This window comes from Xenopus laevis, chromosome 6L (assembly GCF_017654675.1).
Source record: "Xenopus laevis strain J_2021 chromosome 6L, Xenopus_laevis_v10.1, whole genome shotgun sequence".
In the NCBI taxonomy this organism is placed as follows: Eukaryota; Metazoa; Chordata; class Amphibia; order Anura; family Pipidae; genus Xenopus; species Xenopus laevis.
Window position 1 is genome coordinate 146,324,276 of NC_054381.1, and position 19,144 is coordinate 146,343,419.

A 19,144-nucleotide genomic window follows, 5' to 3' on the forward strand; every position below is an offset into this window, starting at 1 on the left:
GCGGATTTTTTAAAAGCCGTCAAATCGGATCTTTGTGATTGGTCAAACAAAACGCTATCCTGGTTAGGCCGAATCAACACCTTAAAGATGAATGTATTGCCCCGCTTTTTATATATTTCACAAGCCATACCATATCCACCTCCCAAGGGAACATTCCAAACTTTATATTCGGCTACAAAGAGATACATCTGGGCAGATAAAAACCCCAGAATTTCTAGAAACACATTAAGTTCAGCCAAAATACAGGGAGGTTTAGGCCTCCCAGATTGGAAAAGCTACCACCAAGCCACAATCATAACCAGATGCCTAGATTCGGCTTTCCATAGAAAAACTAAACTTTGGACACGCATAGAGCAAGAATCTTTGGTGACCCCTCTCTGGGCAGCTCAATGGCTACAGCACCCACAAAGAACTTATCGAGACATATCAGATTCTAAATTAAGATACACGTTAGACACCTGGGACAATCTCTCTAAATCAGGAAAATGGATAAATTCCCCAACGCCCCTCTTCCCGGTCATAGGCAACCCAGCCTTTACACCAGGTCTGAATTTAGATAATTACAAAGGATGGAGACTTCAATTACACTCAGGAGCTAACTATTTTTACACTCAACATAAGTTGAAAGATTTGGAGGACATACTAGACAATAAAGAACCGTCGGACCTGGACAGGTTCAAATACCGACAAATCCGGCACTTCATCCACACCACCTTCCCCCCTCACAAAGGTAAACCAACTCTCACAAGCATAGAAAGAATTTGGGCCCAAAAGGACCCCCCCCAGAAAGCGATATCACTACTATATAAACAAATTATAGACCTTAAACCCAGCCCACTGAACACTCTCAAAGAGAGATGGCAAGCAGAAGTTCCTGTCGCCATAACAGACAAACAATGGACCAAAGTCATTCAAAGATCCCACCAATCATCACGCTGTGCAAAGTTACAGGAGCTAAACTACAAATTAATCACAAAATGGTATAGATATCCCACGAAATTAAACAAAATATATAGCGCAGTCTCACCAAATTGCTGGAGATGTGGTAAACATCCAGGTACCCTTACTCACATTTTTTGGAACTGCCCTGTTCTGAATATATTCTGGGACACAATCCGCCGGATTATCAAGATAGTGACAGATATTGAGATTGCAGATGATCCCCTAACAATACTCTTACATGATGTCCCACTTTCTAACAAATCATATAAGAAGTCACTTATTCCCATCATGTTAGACACAGCTAAAGCTCTCATCCCAACAAAATGGAGACAAACTAGCAGCCCTACTGTGAGCGACTGGATACAAAAAATGGGGGAAATTCAAAGATTTGAGGAATTGAAAATAGACTCTTCAACTGATTTTCAGAGCTATACCCAAAAGTGGCTCTATTGGTTACAGTTCCTTGATTCAGACTCATACAAACAATTATGTCCCGTGTGAGCATAGCTCGCTTTTTGGTTTAGATATTACAGGCCTGACTGGCTTGTCTCTGCCATGCAGTATTTAAAAATAATATACACACTCTAGGAGCCTTGGGAGTGTACGTACCACATGACTGCCGCAAACCAGATAAAGTTGACGATACCCAGGTTAGTAGTTTGACTCTCACGTAGCACCCAGTTGGGCTAGGCAATCCCTCTACCCCCCCCTTCCACTCACCTCTCAGAGCTTGCTCTTTAACCCCCTAATTCCCTACCCCCCTTCTTTACTTCTATTCCTTATCAGCTTCCCCTCTCTACACTTTATGTTCATTTTCTCTTTTCTATCCTCTATCCATCTTCCCCATTATGCATAATGTGGAATGCAACTACGAATGGAACAAGGCCTCAAAATACAAGAGCAAGAATGGTGGAAACAGAGCATATTCTCGAAATGTGACATGCCACGTGTATTTCAGAATCTACAGTTTTGTTACTAGTCCCAAACAATGTACCCCTATTGCATACCTGGCCTGGTCCGGCGATATTCACTGTATCATGATCAGCATTCCTGTTATGCATACTTGAAAATGAATAAAAATATTATTTTAAAAAAAAAGTAGGGAGGGGTGTATGTATGGATGCTGGGTTTTCATTTGGAGGGGTTGAACTTGATGGACTTTGTCTTTTTTCAACCCAATTTAACTATGTAACTATGTAACTGACTGGTGTGGGAAGTTTTCGGCATATAAACTCTTCCACTAATCCATTTAAAATGGCACATTGTAACTCTTCAAAGAGGTGACATCTGAAGAAATTCACAGAGGTGTTGATTCTGTGTAGTTGTGATAGGATTTTTATTTTTTTTTAGATTGACCTATACTAGTTATATTAGGAGACACCTACCATTGTTACCTAAAGCTCTGCTTCAGTTTGAAGACCAGTTATTAAACAAATGTACATACAGTAGGCAGAAAGAAATTTCTATCCAATTGCATACTTGGCAAAAAATAAGATCTCCCTTAAAACCAACCATGCTCTTGCACTATGTATAAATTAAATATTAAATAATAAGATAGATAAGTAGATGACCTGCAGACTTTAAGATTGACTAGAAACATAGCCAGCAGCGCTTCCACATTATATTTAAGCTTAGGCCAAAGCTTGAAAAGCTTAGCTATTGACAGATAATAATCATTATAAAAATAACATTGAATAAAGCCTATGAACAATAGTTATACAGTTCATAAAAATAAAATCTATACTTTAATTAATAAAAACAAGGTGTTTAAAATGTATGGAATTATTGACTGACAATAAATGGGAGTATTCAGTAAAAAGAGTATGCACTCAGCTGTAATGCAGGTTGTGCTTACCAAACATCTTTCCATCTTACACATGTACAGTATATAGCTTTAGGTCTATTTTTTCTGACCATATGGAATAGATTTATTATGGACTGAAATAGGAAATCAAGAAGGATTGCAAGCAACCTGATCTGTTTTAAAATCCTGTCTGGAATTTTTTCCTTATAATTAGAACATTTTTAACAAATTGACACACTTATCAAAGCTGATAACTGTCTAAGTTTTTTTGAATGTAATCAAACACTTCGAATTGTCCAGTGCCATTTTGGTCTATGTAGCGGTAGTGCTGGGTTTATTACCTTTCCACATTCTTGCTTCTGAATGTAAATTTCAAGTAGATAGAAAGGCTTCAGAGAATTATTTGGATTGTTCCAGTATGGAAAACAATGGCTAAAAGTTTTCTACCACCTACATTATAACAAATTGGCCCTTGTATGTCTATATAAGGTTGATTGAGCTAATATTAGGACCTACAGCAACCTTACTTTTTATGTACATGAGAGGGAAAAGAAAGTGGCCATAATTTGTAAGGGCATCAAGCATAAAGTGACCGCATGGACCAAATCAAAACAAAGACAACATATAGGTGTACTTTTAATAAAAGTGGCTTAGATTATTTAACTCATTTAACTCAGTAGTATCTTGACTATGACTTATTTCCCTAATAACTTCTTCAAATTTTAACTTTCTGCAGCCCAAAATTTGAATTAGAATTTTCAAAATTCAAATGTATTAAAAAAAATAATTAAAGGGGAACTCCAGCTTCCAAACCAAAATTTGATAAAGAGGCCCACATAACACAGAAAACCTGCTTCTACTAAAAGTATTTTATATTTTCTATGCTGAAATCCATTCTTCTTATTTCAAATCCTGACAGGGAAGGAGCGACTAAAACACTGATGTTACATATTGTAACAACTTCTCCACAGCTTACAGACAGCATGCAGGAACTACATAACCCACAATACATTGCACTGTAATGTTCTGTTCCTGATTGAGATTATGTGTGCAGGGAATTATGGGGTGTGGTGGATGCAGGTTAAGGACAGCTGGCTGCTAATACAAAGTAACAGTAGTCAGCCAGCTCAGCAAAGTAGTCAGACATATCAGTAGGAGAGCAGGGGGCTAGGCTTAGGGAACTGTCAGAAATCATTAAAATCATGAAAAGTCTGCATATTTTTTAATTGATGTATATTGCAAAGTTGCTTGAAATTACCTTTACTTTTCAAAAAGCTTTTTATGTTTTTGTGGAGTTCTCCTTTAAATATAAACAGTCTAACAGCTGGCAATTTCATGTAAAAGTCAGCAGGAGTTGTATTAGTAAAATTAATTCGATTTTTTTAGTTTTTTTGAGATTTATTTAAAATTTAGCAGGGCAGAATGTGATTTCCCTGTGTACAGGTAGTTTTTTTTGTTCTTACAGGTTCTTGCTTTTGAAATTCAAATTTTTTTAAATAAATTAACACACATTCAAGATTTTTCAAATGAAAAAAAACTTTATTTATGAAAATCTTCCTCCCATGTCAACCATATCAATGGTTGTAGGATGGTAACAATATGATCATCAATTTTACAAAAAAGTATATGTTAAGCACTGTAAAGAGTTCTCTATTACTACTTTTTGGTTCTGTAAATTGTAAACTGTCTTTTAAGCCCTTATATATACACCTATACATTTTAGGGATGCACCGAATACAGGATTCGGTTCGAGATTGAGCCCGGATTCGGCCGAATCCTTGTGTGTGGCCGAACGGAATCTGAATCCTAATTGGTAAATTAGGTGTGGGAAGGGAAATCACGTGGCTTTTTGTCTCAAAACAAGGAAGTAAAACATTATTTTCCCACTTTTTCCTTTCCTGACTCTAATTTGCATATGCAAATTAGGATTCAGATTCGGTTCGGTATTCGGCTGAATCTTTCACAAAGGATTCAGGGATTCCTCCAAATTCCAAATAGTGGATTTGGTGCATCCATAATACATTAAATACATGTGTTGCTAATCTTTTTTCTACATGTATCTGCATTTACCTTGCACCTGAGCATTGAAGGAAGACAGTATGCTGTCCATTTAACACCACTTTATACCTATACTAATGTATATACATATTCTCTATAAAATATATTTTTTTTCTTTTATTTTGCTATCACACTTAACTATATGAAAAAAGAAAAAAGTTCCATATTTATTAAAATGCAATCACTACGGGGCACATTTACTAAGCTCGAGTGAAGGATTCGAATTAAGTTTTTTCGGGGGTACTTCAACCATCGAATAGGCTACTACGACCTTCGACTGCGATTCGAACGGTTCGATCTAAAAATCATTTGACTATTCGACCATTTGATAGTCGACGTACTGTCACTTTAAAAAATACTTCGACTACATACTTCCGCAGTTTAAACCTACCGAGGTACAATGTTAGCCTATGGGGACCTTCCCCATCACTTTTCTGACCTTTTTTTGTTCAAAGAAAAATCCTTCGATCAATCGCTTAAAATCGTTCGATTCAAAGGATTTTTACTTCGCGCTAAATCCTTCGAATTCGATATTCAAATTCGAAGGATTTAAATTCGAGGGTCGAATTTGAGGGTTTATTAACCCTCGATATTCGACCCTTGATAAATGTGCCCCTACAACTTGATGTCATGTTGATTGGCAATGTGCTCTTTCATGATACATTTTCCATTACCTGTGATGCTCTTGTTACAAGGAAGATGTAATTTTTCAAAGTGAACGTAAAGGTTGAATTATTTAAACATTTTACCAAGGGAAAAATCCATGAGAATTCTCTTTTTTTGATGAAACTAACAAAGGAAATGTCTAATTATCTAACAATGAAGACTAATTATAGAAATAGTTTAAATAAAACATAAACAACTTACACCTTAACAATTGGCAAACTCATATATTCTTTCTGCCACAGAGGTCTGGAATGCACCTTGGTGTTTTTTCAATTGAAATGAAAGCTAGAAAATAACCTCTCATTAATAATTTGCTTAGTAATAACAGAGAAGATACATTTAGGGTAGTGTCTGTAGTTTTATAAGTGGCAACAGATTTTTTTTAATAATGGCACTGTTCCAGACTGCAAATAGTCCTTGATGATTAAAAATATTCCCCCATCACAAACTAAGCTTAACCCAGCATAGATCTATAGAAACCATCTGGTCATGGTTCACCTTCATTTATCTAATCTTCGAACCTCTTCTTGAATCAATAAAGTACTTATTAGTACTAATAGATTTTAAACCTGTAGACATAGGCTCTTTTTTTCTATAAGCGAAAAGAAAACAGTGGCCTTACCGTGCCTCAAAACTGCACAAAAAAGTCTTCTTTAATAACATACAGTAAAATTGCATAAGAGTAATTAACCACAGTGATGAGTCAGACTTTATATTAAAACTGTACAAGAATAACAAAATTGAAATACTGGTTGCCTGGTATGATACTTTAAGGCAGTGATCCCCAACCAGTAGCTCATGAGCAACATGTTGCTCTCCAACCCCTTGGATGTTGCTCTCTGTGTCCTCAAAGCAGGTGCTAATTTTTGAATGCCAGGCTTGGAAGCAAGTTTTGGTTACATAAAAAGTGTAGGGCCACGAAGAGCATCTTGTAGGCTGCCAGTTCACATAGGGGCTACCAAGCAGCCAATCACAGCCCTTATTTGGCACCCCAAGGGACTTTTTAATGCTTGTGTTGCTCCCCAAATCTTTTTACATATGAATGTGGCTCACGGGTAAAAAAGGTTGGGGACACCTGCTTTAAGGCATCCAGGACTGTTTATTATAAACTGTATTGCTTTTTAGGTTAAGACTACATGAAACATTTAGGAAGTACATCTATTCAATTTTTACAGGTTAAATATTATTTTTCAATGTTTTTAAATACAATTATTAAATAAAAGTAGCAATAGTTTGCTACAGATTTTTGCTATGGGAATTTTCATAGTTACAACATAACCTAAAGTTTTGTTAACATCATAACATCTTATATATTATAGGGAAAATATTCTCTTTCAGTTGGGTTTATCTAGCAACAGTTCATAAACACAATCTGAACTACCAAAAACAAATATAAATGCATTTTTTATTCAACACAGACCTGATTCCACATATTGAAAAGAAACCATCCATGATCTGTGCTCACTGGGACCAGTTGCCCACCCTGCTATGAGTTTCTTTGGAAAACAGAAGGACTTCAAGCCCCAGAATCCTTCACTTAAGTCAACAATTTAAAGAGCAAGTTTGGGGCACTGAGACTTATTAGCTAATATTTAAAATTTACATTTTTTATACTATGTTCTATAACATTAGATATAATCTTTTAGACCTGTTTACACTTTCATATATATGTACAGACAATATACAGCTTTTGATATGAACACAAATAAGACATATGTGTCAGCTCTAAGGATTTACTAAAACTCGAATGTATCTCATATTTTTTATTAAACCAAGCTTGACAAAACTCCCATCCACAATGTTATCTTATTAATCAATAAAATAACTCTAAAAAGTTGGGTCAGGGAAAAACTTGATAAAATACAGAGAATACCCAAGTCAAAATTTTTTTCATATTTGATGCTATCAGGGTTAGGGATGTAGCGAACTGTTCGCCGGCGAACTTGTTCGCGCGAACTTCGACCGTTCGCGTCCGCCGAATGTTCGCGAACGTCGCGCGACATTCGCATTTTGAGTTCGCGTTCGATTCGAATACAAATCGTTCGACCATTCGACCATTCGAATTCCTTCGACCGCTAAAAATCGAACGATTTCCATTCGTTCGAACGATTGTAAGCATCCGATCGAATGAAAAGCATTCGATCGAATGCTTCGATCGTTCGATTCGAATGAAAATCGTTCGATCGAACGATTGAAATCCTTCGATCGTTCGAATCGAACGATTTTAGCGGGTGTTCGAAGTTCGCGAACTGTTCGCGAACGTTCGCATTTTTTGCCGGCGTTCGCGAACACCAAATCGGCAGTTGGCTACATCCCTAATCAGGGTATTGCCTGAAATCCCCACATTTTTTGGGATTATCAAACAAAACCCAGTGCAGGTTATGATATATTTTTAAAAGAGACATCTCCCATTGACTTATACATGACCTCAACAGGCTTGAGATTGTGGATTTTCAGAATCAGAGTTTTAGCAGTTTCAAGGTATAATAAATCTTAGTAACAGGTACTTTCATCAATTATTTATCACATCAAATGGAATCTCAGAAAAGCTTATTTTAGCTTTTCTGAGATAACGAATCCTGAATGCATGGAAATGAAAAATATCAATGATGTTCAAATCAATCCAACTGACTGATCAAATTATTTGGCCAGTTATACTGATTCCTAAAAATTCCGGTAAAGCTCATATGTCTGGGAATCCAGAGGAATTCCATATGAAACTATGATATGTCTGGCCCTAAGAATATTCGCAACAGTCAATAAACATGGCACATTTATGAAGAATATTTTAATAGCTTGTGTGAATAACTCAAGTGAATCTATATATATTTATATTTATCTATTAAGTTAAAATAAAATATAATATATAATAAAACATCATGTTTTGACTGTTCTACATTGTACTGAAGTGAGAGTTGCATTATAAACCATGCTTGCAATTGTCCTGCACCCTTACCTTGTTCTAAAATTTGTAGGATGAGGATGTCCATCATACAGTGATAAATAATCATATTCTTCTTCCAAGGCAAAAGATTGAAAGGCTATTTGAATCCTGTTCTGTTCTTCTCCTACTATTACCCAAGTACAATTTGCACCATTTGGATAACCATATGGGAAACCTGGGCTTTCTATAGTTCCATTCAATCCTTTTAATGTTCCACCGCAAGTATATATAAATCCTGAAAAAACAGACAAAAAAACATATCAAATTTTGTCATATTTAACTGAAATATAAAGAATGTATTAAATGTATCAAGGATGAACATTTTTTTGTTTATAGGCCATTATTGTAAGCTTGCTGACCAACTTTCATCATCATTCCCCTTGGTCAGCTGTTTTGGTACAGTATATCAAAATGACCAAATGATTATTATCAAATGCCCCATGGATGTATGGATTTGAGTTCACAGCAAGTAACATACACATTTTCAAAATGTTCATGGTTCATATGCACATTTTCAAATTGTTAATTCACTACAAAAGCAAAAGACAACTTCAGGTGCAGAAAGCTGGCAATGTAAATAATTTTATAATCAGACATGGGAAAAACAATCCATTTCATGACACGGTTACTACTTGCCAGGTCCTAAACTCTCTAATAATGAAATCAATGTACCAATCCAGCGATCAATCATTCAGAATACTTACACATTCCTGCATTAATTAGTCAATCTGTCATTTCGATTTCTACATTTCCATAAAATCACATGAAAGCTTCTAATTGAACTTTGAGGGTGATAAGTGCATGCCTTTTGTGATGGTAATATTTATTTTTTAACATTTTTACTGACTTATCCTTTCTTGACGGGCGACAATTCCTATAAATTAGAATGCTGATTATTAAGCATAAAATGACTGAATATAAATCTTACTGTTTTACACTCTTAAGCAATAAAATTAAATATCCATGCCTTGAGAAATTAAAGGGCAATGAAAGGACAACCATCCATCCAACAATGAAAGGACAATAATCCCTCCAACTGACATTTTAAATGCACATTTTAAATGCTGTACCAATTTTTTGGCCCAATGCAGACAGTTATGCACTCAACTTGGGGTCTTCACATTCTCTTCTGTGATTTATCCTTTATAGAGATCAATTTTAGTAAAGACTTCTGTGAGATATTCAATGTGGAAGTTAAGGTGATTGGACAGAGACACACGTCTCTTTGGGAATATGTAAATTGGTAAAGCTTTTTTAGAAGTGGTATATTTTTCTTAAAGAATTACATCACAAAACTAGGCTAAGCTACTGTATTTACCAAATTGCAAAATACATTTTGAAAAAAAAGGACAATTTAGGGCCCCTTTATTAATACAGATTCTAATAACAAGAGCAATTGCTAGTAGTAACCAATTGCCCATTAACTTTGAACAGTCTACAACATTTAAGGAATTAAGGAACTTTTTTTTTTCTATTTTGCAGAATGTAAGAGCTGATTTATGAATTTAGGTTGTAATACAGTAGTGCAGTACAGTTACAAACAGCAACCTATTACTTGCATTGGTAAGCCTATTCTGTACATAAGTATACATATGTTTGTCAGTCAGCCACTATGTCCTGCAATGTGGAGAAAAAAATAGCAAAATTAATAGCCCTATTTTGTATATCAAGACATACACAAAAGATCATGGAAGGGTGGTCATTAAAGCATAATGCATGTGATAAAAAATATTGGATATATTCATGCATATAAAACATATTTTTTTAGAATTTTCCCTTAAAAGTATGTCAATATAACACAAGACATTAAGGGGCAGATTTATTAAGGTTTCAGTTGTTTTTTCCACAAAAATTTGAGTATTTGAGTTGCATTTTTGGTCACATTTTCATTTTTTTTAAAAAAAGCAAATATTCGGGATGTATTATACCTCGACCCTGGAAATAGCTTGAATCTGAAAATACCCCATCTAAAACCTGCCAAGGTTCTGTAGAAGTCTATGTAAGTGGTCCCTGGAACCATTTGAAGGGGTTAACAGCCTACTTGATGTTCTTTTTTCTGAGGTTTTTGCCCAAAAACTTGAATCGAGAACTCAATTCCACAGATTCAGTTTTTTTCAGCTGAAAACTCGATCAATTTGAGTTTTCGGGTTGCGGGACTCAAATTAACGGAATCGGGTTTTTGCCTTTCAAATTTTTTTCTTAAATAAGATACCATTTAAGTTTCTAGGTAATTCGAGTTCATCTGAGGTAAAAAGAAACTCTAACACTAGACCTTTGATAAATAACATCCTTACATTCAATATTCCTATTACCAAGTGTTAATGACTCAAACCTGCATTTAGATCATATTTTAAGGGGAAAAACTGATCATATTTATACAGCCTCAATATACGTTGTGGTTTGCAACAATAAAAACATAAACAACATATGCTGTAGTTGGTTTTGCTCTTCTGAATGAGGTTTTCAAATGACCAGTTTCAAAGACAAAAATAAAAAAAAGTGCAGATTAGTGATGTGCAAATGTATTTAACAGGCATGGATTCACGGTGAATTTCCACATTTCATAATTTTTTTTCGTTAAACTGCTGCAAAAATGTGCAGCTGAAAAAATTTTGCTACAACAAAAAATTCACAAGTGAAAAAATTGATGCGCCATTTGACTTTAATGCATTTGGACTAAAGAGTGTAAAAATCATTGTGTGCATAAAAATTATTTTGACGCCCATTGACTTCAATGCATTTCACAAATTTTTTGGAGATTCACAAAATTTTTGGCGAAGAAGATAAATTTAAGCTTTGATTACAATCCTATAATTCAGAATGATTAATTTTGTATCCAGATGTGAATCATGCACACATGTATTTTTCATATCTACAAGCAGCAGGGTGTTGTTTGCCAAGAAAATTCAAATTGCAAAGAGGTTCAACCTTACCTCATGGAGACCCATGGCAAATATTTAAATAATGCTAATGACTTAGTTACTGCTTTGCTTACCCACCAGCCAATCAATAAAGAACAATTATGTCTTGTCCATGAATTCAGAATCCATTTATGTACTGTCAGAAATATTCTTTTAGCATACCCACAACAACTTTACAGCCAAAATCAATAAGTATATTTCTATATAGGATGTGTACAAAGTGTGTTTGGCTCAGAAGTGCAATCCCTAATAACAGTATGACTGATTTATGGCCAAAATTAGGGGTATTGCCCATACTAAAATCATACTTTTAAGGTACTTGCAGCAGAAAAAAATGCTATATTATGGGTAAACACATAGGGTCCTAATTTACATTTGATTTTCTTTTTTCCTCTAAAAAAACTTTTTTGTGTATTTTGCAATTTTTTTAAATTACAAAACTGTGCTAAATAAAAACAGTCAAGGTTCTATTTGTATGATATGACTGATGCTCCGAAAACTACATTTTATCGAAATTTCACTGCTAAAATTAAACTTTTTGGATCATTGTACGAAACCCCAGACTTTTTCAAGAAAAAAACTTCAGGGGCTTCTGCCATTGACTTCTACATGACCTTGACAGGTTTGAGATGGCATATTTTCAGAGTTTTAGCAGCTTTAGGGTATGATAAATTTCTAAAAATTCAAGTTTTTTCCTTAAGAACCTTGAACAGAAAAAATTGAGGTTTAATAAATGAGTCCCTTAGAGGTTTTTGGAAAAAACTAAAATTTTGAGAGGTTTTTGAGATATTTGTATTTTTTAGCATATCATTCAGTGTTTTTCCCATTCCTTACTTTTATATTTAGATCTTTTAATAACTTTCATTGCATTTATGGGTATAGAGAAATACTGTAGAGTTAAATGATGGTTTCAAAAAGCTCTAATAACACTAAAATTCAACTTTTGTTAAATGGGCCTCTAAGAATTAATTATACTTTGCAAACTACTGTTACTATAATAAATAAGCCTCAGTTTGTGCAATATCTGTGCATATTGGCATTGTATTAATGAATACAATAAGATCAGTGAAGACATGCAAACTTAATATTATACAGTAAGGTCAATCTTGATTACCAATAACACTTTGGAGATGTTTTACTTGTGTGTGCACATTATTAATTGATTGTAATATAACCTTAAGTAAACCAAGTATGTGGGGGGCAAATTAAGTAACATTTATCTTTTTAAAATGAGACGGCTCTTTGCACTGTAGTTGTGAGCATCAGTACATTAGTATTAGGGATGTCGCGGACTGTTCTGCGGCGAACTTGTTCGCGCGAACATCGGCTGTTCGCGTCCGCCGCAAGTTCGCGAACATCGCGCGACGTTCGCCAATAGGCGTTCGCGTCAAAATCGTTCGACCATTCGACCATTCGGTCGCTAAAATCGAACGATTTTCGTTCGATTCGAACGAAAATCGTTCGATCGAACGATTAAAATCCTTCGATCGTTCGAATCGAACGATTTTCGGATGTTCGAAGTTCGCGAACTGTTCGCATTTTTTGCCGGTGTTCGCGAACGGCGTTCGCGAACACATTATCGGCGGTTCGCTACATCCCTAATTAGTATAAGCTGTTTTTCTAAAGCATCAATTCAAGTACAATTCATCAGCCAAAAACAAAAGGTTGTCATATATTATCACAGAAATGAGTCCTTTCTTTAGAAGCAATTCACAGAAGAAATTCGCTGGAGACTTTCCACACATACTGTATTGTGAAGATGGATGAGTTTCTACTTCCTGCATACAACTAATTGAAGATTTTAATGTATTCCCAAATTAAACCATCTCCTGGAGGAAAAAAAAACCAACTAGGACCATCTTAGCTTTCATACTCATGCAAATTGAACGCTGTTTATCATATTTATCTCCTATTGAGTCATTTACACTAGTTCATTGTTAGCTCTTCACACAGGATTAGAATCACATTGTTTTTGGTAACAATGGCTTTCTTTTAAGATCTTGAGCTTTTTCAATAAGTATATTTGGGCTCCCAAAACACGAAGTCCCATGCACAGTAGTTCCAAAGCTGAACTGTTTTATACCATGAATTATTCGAGTAATAGGAATTTAAATTCAAAGCAAAGTCGTGCAAGATTTCTTTGTTAGATATAGTCACCTAGAAAAAGTTCAAGACCTACAATAAATATGTGGAAAATAAATACTTTTTCTTCTTTTGTGGAGTTGGTGACCCATTGCAAAACAATTGGGCTTTTTTACGAAGTGCAGGTGTAAACAGAGATAATTTATGCATATGAATCTTCACCAAATATTTCTGGTCTGCTTAAGGTTAAAGGAATAATAGGAAGGAAAACCTTTGGGCTGTATCAACATCTTTACCAGGATTTGCAATGAGAACGTGCTAATGTTACTGATTATTAGGACCAAAACCCGATTATAAGTGATTTATGACAGGAGTTAAAACTCATTGTTTGATATCATATATAAAATCAGTAGAGAACATATACGAGACTATATATCTGTAATTTCCTAAACCCCCTAGTGAATACAGCCAAATGGCCTGGTCCCTCAGTGGTGCATTAAGATCTACTGTATGGTAGAGGTAAGAGCCCTGTCAGTGTTCGGTTAATGAAAATGTATAAAACTCTGTTCTAGAAGTAAATATGTTATGAAGTTACAGTGTGTAATGCAGCAACTTTACTGAGTCAGCACTGCAGATTAACTGAAGTTTATAGTGAAGCCCTGCAGAGCACATGGTGCATTCCAAGATGGTTGCTGTATGAGGAATCTTCCCAGTTTGAGCAGCACCCTGTTACCTGATAATAAGATTCTCATCAGACTGCAAGGAGATTGTTTGTTATCTACTAATATTAAGGGAGTTATTTACTAAAATCTGAATTTATCACATTTATTTAAACAACGGGCTACTGGATTCTACTCTTTGGTGTTATGGATTGGTGCCTGCCTGCAATTACAATTTCCAAGTGGCCATCCACGGGCAGATTAAAGCTGCTTGCCCGTGTGTGGGGGCTTCCGACAGGTCTCCCCAATCGATATCAGGCCAAAAATCAGCCAGATATCAATCACACAGGTTTGATTTTTCCTGTGCCCGAGGACCACATTGGCTAATTGATGCAGCTATGACCCGTCTGTGCCCAATTCCTTTGTTTAATCCGATTCTAAGGCCGAACATTCAGATTAACCCAATGTTGCCCTGCCGTTGGCCGGCATATCGGGGAAAGATTCGCACATTTGGTGACCTAGCCAAACAAGCGGATCTTAACATGTATGGCCACCGTAAATCCCCTTTGCTGAAGGTCTGGGGCATGAGCACCAACCATTGAAAGTGGTAAGCCTATACAAGTCCAAGGAATTGAGCTGCTTGTGTCTCTGAACAATATATAATTCTATATGGGAATGCACCCTCACCACTATTTTGGAATATGGCTGAATCCTGAATCCTTTATGAAAGATTCGGCTGAATACTGAACCGAATCAGAACCCTAATTTGCATATGTAAATGAGGGCAAGGATGGGGTAGAATGTTCTAACTTTCTTATTTGTGTGATAAAAAGTCACAGAATTTTTAGGATTCTGATTTGGTTTGACACTTAGGGGCAGATTTATCAATGGTCGAATTTCGAGGGTTAAAAAGCCCTCGAATTCGATCCTCAATGTAAAATCCTTCGAATTCGAATATCGTATTTGAAGGATTTTAGCGCTAAAATCGTTCGATCTAACGATAAAATCGTTCAAATCGAACGATTCGAACAATTTTAAGCGATTGATCGAAGGATTTTTATTCGACCAAAAAAACTTAGAAAAGTGCTTTGGAAGGTCCCCATAGGCTAAAATTGGACTTCGGCAGCTTTAATTTGGCGAAGTATGAAGTTGAAGTTTTTTTTTAAGAGACACTACTTCAATTATCGAATGGTCGAACAATATTTGCTTCGAATCGTTTGAATCATTTGATGGTCGAAGTACCCAAAAAAATTACTTTGAATATTTTTTGATTCGAACTATTCACTCGAGCTTAGTAAATCTGCCCCTTGAATTAAGCCAAATATGAATCCTGCAAAAAAAAAGTCTGAATCCTGGCCAAATCCCAAACCAAATCCTTGATTTGGTACATCTCTGATTCTAGATAACAAATATTGCTAAACCTCAATACACTTTTAACGTAAATACTGGTCAAGCAAAGTCAATAAAAGAGTAAAAGGTGTAAATATTATTTGTTTAAAACAATATTAAAATATTATTAAAATACTTTTTACATTTTACTTTTTTTTAACACCTTATAACATACTGTATTAATAAACAACTACATTTTGTAAATTTGTCTTTCCTAAAGACAGTTCACAGATTTTGCCTTTTTAACAACATTTTAAATGGCATTTTAACAAATGTTTCATGAATTTGATTCTTCATAAACATGGCAAGAGCCACATCACCATCTCCAGCTGTGTAACTTCTGTTCCAATTATGAATGTTGACCAGGTCAGTAGCCCAAAACCCCTGGTTGGCTTCCAGTGTGCATATACTGGCCTGCCGATCATAAAGATAAATGCTGGGAACTGACATAGCCAAAAGTAGTGGGAAATATTGCTAGCAGCTCTCCACTTTTGTGAAACCCCCTTTATATGACTTTGAAGTAGGGGTGAACCAAATCCACTCTCTGGGATTTGGCTGAATCCCCAAATCCTTCGTTAAAGATTCGGCCAAATACCGAACCAAATCCGAATCCTAATTTGCATATGCAGATTAGGGCATGGGAAAGGAAAAATTTGACATTTTTTTCTACTTTCTTGTTTTGTGACAAAGAGTCATGTGATTTCCCTCCCCACCCCTAATTTGCACATCTCGGATTTGGTGCATCCCTACTATGAAGCCCAAAGCACTGTTCTGAAAACAAATCGAAATATAAATTCAGAACTCTTCAGGTGCTGCCAATGTGTAGCCCCTTCATGCACTCAGCATCATAACTCATACAGTTTTTTTCAAATGGGTACCAAAAATTTAACATGTTACAGGTATCATGTGGTGGATCCTAAGATGCTACACTAATAGCAAATGGTCACCGCTGGAATAAACCTTGACTGTTTTTCCCATTCCTCAGTGGAGCATAAATATAAACATTAAAAAATGTGAATAGAGGAAAGCATACAAATATATTATCCATATCAAGTATGGTCATTTAAAGCACAACACATTGAGAAAGAGATAAAAACAACGATTGCCACTTTTTGGTGACTGAAGTGGTATACCCAGAGAAATACATTCTCCAAATCCTTTCTCCCCACATGCCATATACAGTACATCAGCAGACACTGCTCGGATATTCAGAAATTTTGTTAAATAGTTACATAGTTAAGTTGAGTTGAAAAAAAGACCTAAGTCCATCAAGTGTAGCCCCTCCAAATGAAACCCAGCACACATACAATAAATGCACTCACACTGACCCATCCATACACTCATATAAAATATATACCAAATTGTAGATTTTAGCATCACAATAGCTGATGATATTAGGCTTTTTCTAGAAATCATCTAAGCCCCTTTTAAAGCATTAACAGAATCAGCATCACAACATCACCCGGCAGTGCATTCCACAACCTCCCTGTCCTCACTATGAAGAACCACCTACTCTGCTTCAAATGAAAGTTCTATTCCTCTAGTCTAAAGGGGTGGACTCTGGTATAGTGATCCTTTTTATGGGAAAAAAGTCACCCCCGCTATCTGTCTATAATGCCCTCTAATGTACTTGTAAAGAGAAATCATGTTGCCTCAAAAGACAATTTTTTTTCCAGAGAAAACTGTGCCAACCATGACGGTCTACCCTTGTAATTTAAATCTCACATCATGCTAGCTAGTTTAGTTACACTTCTCTCAAGCTCATTTATATCCTTCTGGAGTCCAAAACTGCACTGCATACTTAAGGTGTTTTCATCCCTTGAGTTAATGTCATTTTTTATGAAAGGCTATATTATATATATATATATATATATAAAATACTGTATTTGCTAAAGTAGCCACAGTATGACACTGCCTGAAATGAAACAACTTATTAATAAACAAAGCAAAGGACCAAGGACAAAGCCCTGCGGTAATCCACTAACAACACTGTTCCAATTAGAAAATGTTCCATTTACCACCTATCCTTACAATTTACCTTATCTATCCTTCAGCCAGTTCTCTATTCAAGTACAAATATTATGCTCCTGGCCAAAATTCCTTAATTTAAGCAGCAACCCTCTGTGTGGTACTGGTATCAAAGGCTTTAGCAAAGTCTAAGTAGTCGCGGTTCCTGCTCATATCTTCATAAAAGGTAAAACAATTAGTCTGACAATTTTACAAATTGTAAAATAAATTAAACTATTGGTGATCCTTCTGAATTATCTAGTTCCATATGAAATAAGTGTGCCCCTCAGGGTATACAGTTTGTTATTAGCTGCATATCACCACTCCAATACATGCTAGAAGAGCTGGAGACAAAATGGAAATATATATATATTTCAAGATTTACTAAACATAGAAATGGGAATACAGAGGGATTCTCAACAGTTCAATATATTTTCCATGTATTAACATCTTCCTGACTGCCATAATTTTTCCGGACAAGGGATTGACACATTTATTAAAGCATTTACTGCTTTGACCAATGTGTCAGTTTGGCAGATACATGTGGCTGCATTGAGGGGGTGGCATAACCTACTACTTATAGAGCATTCAGACCAATTAAAAGCCTTGTGTGAAACCCACTGTTTGCACCAATACAGGATTTTAAACCTTATCTATATTAATTAGCAAAGTGTGTAAGACAAGCAAGGGTGAAGAGCACAACTGTCCTCAGCATTACATAGGTAAAATTGTTTGGCAGTCTAATCAATAAGGTCCCATTAGTGCAACAAGGCTTGTGCCTTAAAAGTTTCTAAATGAGCCCTATAGTATCTTGCAATATATTACAAAAAGTATTATAAATGCTTGCCAGCATAACTGTGTGACATTTCTTTATGCATAAATAGAAGGGAAAAAAATGATGTAAGGGATAGAGTAAAAGTTTAGCTTCTGAGGATGCAATGGATACGCTAGACTTGAATTGTTATATCAATTGTTATATCACTTTGATATTCCACTTGAACAAAACAGAGATGTGTAGTTAATGTATGTGAAGATTTTTACACTATATGGTCAAAAGTATGTAGACATCCCTTCTAATTATTGGAATTGGTAATACAGTTATAGGATCCTTCCTATGATTAAGCGAGTTACTCCTCAAACGCATCAGGTGATGTTAAACCACCTAAATAAAACCACCTTTTTATCTTACCAGAGTGCCGCCTTTTCATCTTTTGATCAATTATAGGATCCTTCATTAGTGATGGGCGAATTTGTGGCATTTCGCTTTGCCGAAAAATTCACGAATTTCCAGAGAAATTTGCTGGTGAAAAAAACAGACACTGCCATCCATTAAATTTTCGCTGGGCAATTTTCGTGGTGGTTTTCGCAAATTTATCGAATCGCAGGAATTCGCCCATCACTATCCTTCATCTGAAAACACTTTACAAAGTTCAGAATTATAGTAAGGCCATATCATATAAAGGCAAATAAGCCCTATAGTATCTTGCAATATATTACAGATAGTATTATAAATGCTTGCCAGCATAACTGTGTAAAGTAAATAGAAATGTTTTGTTTTACGGAATAAAGTAAAAGTTTTGTTTGTGGCTATTCTAGACTTGAATTGTTACATCAATTGTTATAGTTAACAATATTAAAATATTATTAAATATGGAGGTGACGCTTTTTACAC

The 19,144-nt window shown here is 35.5% G+C and overlaps 1 protein-coding gene across 1 annotated transcript in view; it reads right to left on the reverse strand.

The window, feature by feature from the left end:
* LOC108718600 (CUB and sushi domain-containing protein 3) overlaps window positions 1-19,144 on the reverse strand; it is a 696,593-nt gene that overhangs the window by 614,681 nt on the left and 62,768 nt on the right. The window contains exon 2 of the mRNA XM_041566615.1: window positions 8,427-8,649. Within this exon, the coding sequence (XP_041422549.1) occupies window positions 8,427-8,649 (223 nt within the window). The remainder of the gene's footprint in view (window positions 1-8,426; window positions 8,650-19,144) is intronic.